This window comes from Charadrius vociferus, unplaced genomic scaffold, assembly GCF_000708025.1.
Source record: "Charadrius vociferus isolate BGI_N301 unplaced genomic scaffold, ASM70802v2 scaffold636, whole genome shotgun sequence".
NCBI classification, from domain to species: domain Eukaryota; kingdom Metazoa; phylum Chordata; class Aves; order Charadriiformes; family Charadriidae; genus Charadrius; species Charadrius vociferus.
In genome coordinates, this window is record NW_009649189.1 from 1,258,548 (window position 1) to 1,266,163 (window position 7,616).

Below are 7,616 nucleotides of genomic sequence, written 5' to 3' on the forward strand. Positions count from 1 at the left end.
TTCAGCAGTGGGTGACTGTTCCCCTGGGCACGGCAGTTTGGCCCAGATATCCCTGCATGCTCAAGGCTGTAAGCTTTTTTCCTATGGTTCGTGACACCTTTTCTTTTTTTTTTTAACAGAAGTACCTTTCAAACGTGATGAAAACAACCCATATAAAATAGACGTGCTTTTTTTTTTTTTGACAGAAATGCTTTTCAAATGTGATAAAAATTCCCATGTAATATAGTTATATTTCAGACTTGCCTGTGCTTCAGAGCTTTCCATTTGTCTCCGCTTCTCTCTGCCAGAGATCCAACAGAGCTTCCCCTTGCCTTAGCTCTGCCTTTGGGTCCACAGAGCAGGAAGCTGTTGCCTTAGGTTCGGGATAGATTTGCTAGTTCTGGTACTGGGCTGATCCATGAGCTGCTATTCTTTGTAGTCTGAAGTCTGGGGACTTGGAAAATCCAGTGCTGATTAAGCCAATTTTATATCAGTGGGAATGCACATTAACTGTCTAGGCCTGACTTTGTGTTGGCCGCTTCTGCGTAGTGACAGACTGCCTCCTGTCCTGCTGCCTCCCTGCTTCGCCTGCCCTGGGGATTCTGGCTTAGCGCTCTGCCTGTGTGCACTCCTGCCTCCTGCTTGTGCTTTGCAATCCAGATCTAGCTAAACAGCTTCCAAATATGAAGGGCATGTTTGCCCTCTTTTAAAAGCTTGGGTACGAGCAGGGTATTACATACATACATTTATATACACACATACGTTACATACATGCATTTAAGTATGTGTAGTGATTACCGAGGAGAGACAGAACCTGACCCCACTGAGTTTTTGGCTCTGTCGCAGCAATCGCAGTGTCCCTACCTACGGGCAGAACACCTGATGGGTAAGGCAGAAGGAAGACCTCCTCCTGTAAGACACACATATTCTAAGGGCCATCCCAGAGCTGGAATGAACTCTCACGGTGATACAGCCATGCCTGGGGCTTTCCAAACTCCACCAACATACTCACTCTGCACACTTAAGGAACTTGCTTGTTGAAGTGTATTGTTGGCGTATACAACACAAACAGAAACACCTTTGCAGCTGCTGTTTGGGATGTGGGGAGAGGGGACTATGCAAAAAATCACCAAAGGCAAAAGATGCACGGCAGCTTCTAGAAAAGTATTGTTTGAATCTTCTGAAAGAGAGCATGGCAAACCAGACTCCCATCAAATCTACCAGTCCCAGCCTGAGACCTCACACATCAGGGGGCATGCGTATGCACCACGGTATTGCCGCAGAGCTTTGGACTTGTGTTAAAGGTAGTTCCAGTCTTAACAGAAGCTTCTCCAGCATGATCACGAGTGATTTTTAAATCGCTTGTAACTTCTTGGATTTGATGTTTTTACCCTCTCTGTTCTTCACAACTCCCTTCTCCCTGCTGCTATGCCGAAGGCCTGAGAATAAGGTCTGAGACTGGGGAAGGTGGATCATTTTGAATTATTTCTGAGTAAATTTTAAAATGCTGGCAACTGAAAAAGGTGAAGCAGTTTAACTTTCAAACTGACAACATTTGGGGATTAGTCTAAGCCATAAAAAATACAGCACAAAGAGGAGTATCCAAGAAGTTACGATCACACGCTGAGCCCCTGAAACACTCATGTTCACCAACTTCGAGCAGTTGCTTTAATGCTGCGGCTGTTGAATATTTTTGCATCAGTAATATGCAGTTTATGTCAAAGACTGATTGTAAAGCATCTTCAGAAAGTGTTTGATTCTAATTTCATGTATTTATTTCTGCCCATATTATGCACCCGTGATGGTTCTTTTCTTCAGAGAATGAGGAAGAGAAGAGTCCAGTGATAGATATGAATGATACATAGAGAGAGAGAGCAACCATGTAAGTTTGTATGAGAAGACCTCTTCAATCTCCCACCCATCCTAGCGTATTAAAGGGTCCTGCACCTGCACTTCACTCCTTTTCTTGCTTGTAGTTTGACAGGCTGGTCTGGGGCTCTGCTAGCAAGTCCAGCTTCAAATCCTTTGGTGGCAGACCTTTACCTGCCAGATTGGTTCTGTGTTAAAGACAGGCCGTGATCTGGGCAACACATGAAGTGCAATTGTTTGGAACAATTATCTGGTGGTTTTGGGAACTGTGGTGGGACTGTGCTGGATGTTCAGGTTTAGAAAAGACCTGCTTTGTAATTCAGCCTGGCTGTTGTGCCACTGTTCAAGCACGTCAACAACCAAAGCTTCGTTTAGCTCATGCAGGATCTCGCTCAGGCTGAGCACACCCCATGTTCAGCCTGTGGGTTTTTCCTTCTTGATTTTTACCCTTTCCTGAGTATAGTCCTGAAAAATCCCTGCACACCGTCAACTTAAGAAAGTAGTAACGTTTAGTCCCTAAAACCAACCTTGTGTGGATAATTGTTCTGTCTGATAGCATGTAAAGAAACAATTCTGGAACTGGGGGGGTGAGACCCCTGTTTTGGGGGGCAGTGGGAGGAGATTTGTGTTTTTCTTAATTTCAAGCATTGTTTTCCTGAAATTGCACAAATCAACAATACCTGAGACAGCACTGAAAACCGCCTCCTGAAAACTAACGTAACTCTTCTGCTTATCAACCGTAGTAGCTTTTATCAGGATCTTGACAGAGCAATTTTTCCTTCATGTTTCTCTCAGGGAAGACACCCTAATTTTAGTATCATTTGTCTCTTACCAGATGAATCTGTGAACTTGTTCTGTTGCTTTTCTGCCACATACAGACCTCTGAGAATATCTCCCCATGCTTGTGTGTGAGAGTGCCTCTGTGTGTGGAAATCTGCCTGGGCGTCATATACCACATCTGGGAATCAGCAGGACTTTCAGCCACAAAGACAGGAAACTTCCTATTAACTGTTGGATATTTGATAATGACATTGATACTGTGATATCTTTATTACAGTAAATAATTGTGACACCTGTGGGTTGGCCTAGGTACCTGCCTCTCATTTTGCATGCAGTCTTTCATGCATAGCTCTACAGGAGAAATTCTCTAAGGTTTGTTGGGCCACTTCAGAACTGCCCTAAAACTGTCTCACTTTTGCCAGAAAAATGGTTTCCAGTGGTGCGTGGGCACCAAGCCTCCGCCGCCCTGGCTGCACGGGGGCCTTCACATCGCTTTACCTCCTTTGGGGCTGCTGAGCCAGAGAGCCCAAGGCCGGGGCTCCATAGGGGACATCACTCGCTTCGTGTTGGTGAGAGCCCTTCTGATGTTAGCCCAGTGCTTTTGTACATTTTATGCAGGAATTCTTCCTTGCACAACGCAAGAGACAAACAACCAGAGAGGTGGTTTGCCCAGAGAGGTTGTTGAGGCCCCATCCCTGGAGGTGTTCAAGGCCAGGCTGGACATGCCCTTGGGCAACTTGGTGTAGTGGGAGGTGTTCCTGTCTATGTCAGGGGGCTTGGAACTTGATGGTGTTCAAGGTCCTTTCCAACCTAAACCATTCTGTGATTCTATGATAAATAGTTTCTGGAGCAGAACCCTGGGATTCTTACTTTTGCACGCAGCTAACCCAGTAGGCTACCAAGTTAACCCTCATCTGGCTTCTTTTTCTCTTTGCCTTCATAAATCTTGCATTACCGGCTGAAAATGGTTCATCTAGATTCATTCAGATTTATTTCCAGACTTCTCAGACCTGACTGGTGCTTGGGCCATCAACACCAAGCATGCGCCTTGCACCTGCGTGCTGCCAGGAGATACAAAGAATGCAGTTGATGCTGCAGCATTAGTTGGAGAAGTGGACCTTGCAGGCAGAGTGCAGCTTTCACAAGGGCCAGGCTGTGCCATCAAGCCCTCTGCAGCATGTCCTTGGCAGTAGCTGGCTTTTCAACACAGCACTGCGTATCTGGAGAGTCATAGAAGTGCCTCCAAACGTGCGTGGAACAAGATTTCCAGGTGAAAATTCGCCGTGAGTTCAGGAAAAATCAGCCACTGAATTGTTTACTGTAGTGAAGAGGCGTGGAGAGGAGTTACATCTCTGTCCCTGTAGCCAGAGACCTTAAGTTCAGGTAAGAGAGAGTCTGATGGCACTGTCACCTGATACAGTTTAAAGTGATTGCTGCAAGACAGTAGTTGACTCTCAACTTTCTGGAGTTGGGAGGGGTCATATATTCACACCAAGACAGAGCTCCCTGAAAGGCCTGTGCTCCTGTCTGCTCAGAACTGACTTTGTAGGTGTTGCACATACTGAGTGTGACTCTTGAGAAGTGGTTTCTGCTCAGCTTGTACCAGAAGTGCTTTCTTCCTGCAGCAGAGCGAAGCGACTGGAATGCAGCAGCGTATCTTCAACCTGTGAGGGGAGGGGAGATCACAGCCACTTTTTGTGCTCTTCATCACACAGGAGGTGGGGTGCTGAAACAGCAGCGGGGTGGTAGAGCAGTGCTGCAGGAAACTTTACATAAACTAACCCACAGCACATAAAATATGATTGTGCTCTAGCTATGGCGGTAATGTTATGTCTGTGCATCTGCTTGACTCGGCAGCTGTCCCCAGGCAGAGTGGGGGACCGGGACCAGGACCAGAGCGCATCCGCTCCTGCCAGTGAACTGCAGGCGGCTGCTGTGATTCTCCCACGTTTCCTGTGTAGGGCTAATGCTTTTGCTGTCCAGTAATGCTTCCTCCCCAGGCAGAGCATCCTACTGCCGGTGTCACTAACTCATCTTCCCAGTTGGAGCTGTGGCTGCATACAGACCCTTAAGGGGTCACTCCACTCCACTCCACTCTCCCTGACTTAGTGGGATGCAAGCAGAGAGATGATATGGGCATGATGTTTCAATGTGCCAAGGAAGAGGGCTCTTCCTTGGCACAGCTCCAGCCTCTGTCATGTTGTGTTTTGGGGACTGCCAAGATGGGATGTACATCTGGGAGTTTGGAAGATGCCAGTTTGTGAAAGCTGTGTGGAAGAGAAGGCAGTGGGAGAAGTGCTCTCCTACACGTCAGAAACCCAGAGTCTCTTCCCAGGTGAGCTTTGCAGCTTCTTGGGAAAGCTGGCCCTGCCAGACCAGAAATGGTCACTGTCCGGACACCTAAACCCAGCGAGAGGAGATCATGGAAAGAAGGCTGCTACTGGGAACTAACCTGCCATTAGTATTTTGTGAAGAGGAAACTGAGCCCAGGACTAAGGCACTTTCTGATTTCCAATAGCCCTTTCCAAAAGGAGCATCATACAGTACATCATTTGGGACTGTGGATCCCAATTAACACTCTCAAATGCTCAGGTGACTTAGGAACGCACGCCAGTTGCTGTGTGCCACTTGATCCAAGACTTCCCCATGTCCTGCTCCATGATGAGCTTTTTCTCCATTATAGGTGCCGCTGCAGAGCATCAGATTTTGCTTTCTGCCCTCCCGTGACTAGATCTGATGCTGAGCAGCTTTGCAAGACTCCTCATTTCTATTCTTACCATGACAGACCGTGGCCACTGTTACAGGAGCCTCTCGGCTTAGACAGCCTCCTCAAACTTCTGAAGGTTTTGCACAGCCCTTGTTCCTACTAGGTTGGGTTTTTCTTAATGCCTTCTGTCCCGGAGTGTGCTGGGAGCCCCGCAGGCTATCCCAGCCCAGGCAGCCAGCAGGCGTATGTGACTGCAGCAGTACCTCCCATCCCTGCTCTCAGGAGGTGCTTCACTTACAGCGTCTTCAGCTTTCACCAGGTCCTAAGTGGGGCTTTTCTGCTGCTCTGTTCTTAGCCCAAAGTTAAGGAATTTCAGCGTGTCTGAGCTCAGGCAGGATCTGGGCAGTGGGTACCAAAAAACGTTTTAATCCACTGGAAACTTCCTAACTGGATGTGCGACTGCATAGAGGAGCTGAGCCCTGCAGGGTGAGGGACAGAATGGCGGGCAGAGGGCGGGGTTCTCTGGCTGGGGTTTATGTTGGCGTGATGTCCTTCATCAGCTCTAACTTCTGCGTTTTTCTTTTGTTTTCTCTTTTTCCTCCTTAGTTAAATCCAGATGGGTCTGTTGATCAAAGCGACGCCTCACCAACTCCTCCTACTCTACCACCTTCCTGCCTTGTCATGGGCGAGCAGTGTCCAGAGCAGGCATCGCTGGCTGCTCTCAAATGCAGTGATGTACCTGGTCAGAGTAAAAAGAAGAGAGGCTTCTTCTTCAAAGGAAAAAACCTCTTCAAAAAACTTGGGTCCAGTAAGAAAAATTAACAAGGGATTTATTGTTCTGTAAAGACAGCCTGTGCAGTCCACGCAGGGACTGAAAATTCAGGAGAAGCCCTCTGCAATAAGCTGATTAGAGTATTTTCATAGGGAAAAAGTGTACGTTGAATAGAGAAAATTCTTCAGTGGGTGTGTGAGCTGTGGTCTCTGCTGAGAGCCCATCCGTGGGTGCCCACACAGCGTGGGGCGTGACTCTGAACACAATGTCATGGCACTGGGGCGTGTGAGGCCTCAGCTCTAAGATACAGCTACCGCCACAGTAGTGTGTCCTGCTCCATGCAGCCCCCGATGCACCGGTTCCCTGTAAATATTTTAATTTAAAAATTATATTTGGCTGTAAGTTAGCTAAATGGCTTTTCCTAGCAAAGTCCCGGCCCCTTAGAAAGGTATCTCTTGTACTACACCCCCTGGTATTTCTCTGGTCCAAAGGAGGTTGTGTCAACTCCTTCACTTCCCGCAAAGAAAATTTGCACTTTTCTGTTCCCTTGAATCCCCTTTGCTGTCTCTGGGCTGACGAGTGAGTTATTTGTACTGTAAACCTGTAAATACGCAGCTGTGCCTAGGAGCATCCCACACTGCCTCAGTCATGTTTCAGCATGAGGGTTACCATGGAGGAAGGAGCGATGCCCTGAAGGGGGTCGATACTTCTGCCTATAGGGTGAGCTGCTGTAAGCTGCTCTTGGCTGGTTCACCTTGACCACACGCTGGCTGGGGACTCCGCCTTATTTATTTATTTATCTATCTGTCTATTTATTTTATTTATTTATTTATTTCTTGTCTGCCTCTTTCGCAGTTTTATTGGGCTGTTTCAGTGGGCTGCTCCTGAGTTGGAGCATTTGGAGAGCAGAGCTGGGGATGGAGAGTTTGCAGCTATTTTCATACGAGATGATGTGTTCCCTGAGTTAAGACACATCCCTTTCTAAGCCACGGAGAGTTTTGTACTACATGGTTTCTATCCTTTTCAGTGTTTCTTTCTTTGCATGTTTCAGTGGGGTACTTGTTTTGAAGAAGGGCAGTTATGTGAGGTACGTGAATGATGCCAGCACAGTGTCCACGAGTGTTGGTGATACGGTATGTTTTTATTTAATATAAAATTTTATTATAATAAAGTCTATTTTCACAAAAATACATTTTCCTTAAAAAAGCAAAAGATTCGGTGATGCTTCTTCGGGGGGGCAGAGGGGAAAATGATAACCATCACTTGTACCTTGAGGATGCTCCACAGCACTTCATATAGGAGCCCATCTTTCCTGCGATTGTGGTGCGAGTTGCCCGCTCTGGGAGTGAAAAATCTTTGCCTCTCCTGCTTCAGAGACCTAATCCTGGAGGAGAAGGCACCGAGGCACGGATACACGGTGTTATACTGTGCCTGAGCACAGTTATACCATGTCCAGACCTCAGCTGGAGATGCACGTAGACCTGCTGCACTGCCCAGGTGCCTTCAGTC

General features: G+C 47.3%; 1 protein-coding gene across 1 annotated transcript in view; it reads left to right on the top strand.

Annotated features, from left to right (window-relative positions):
- Nucleotides 1-7,305, top strand: part of BZRAP1 (benzodiazepine receptor (peripheral) associated protein 1) — a 58,954-nt gene extending 51,649 nt beyond the window's left edge. Inside the window, exons 28-29 of the mRNA XM_009888858.1 lie at nt 1,798-1,861; nt 5,942-7,305. Coding sequence (XP_009887160.1) covers nt 1,798-1,824 — 27 coding nt within the window. The 3' untranslated portion in view covers nt 1,825-1,861; nt 5,942-7,305. The remainder of the gene's footprint in view (nt 1-1,797; nt 1,862-5,941) is intronic.
- The last annotated feature ends 311 nt before the right edge of the window (nt 7,306-7,616 follow it).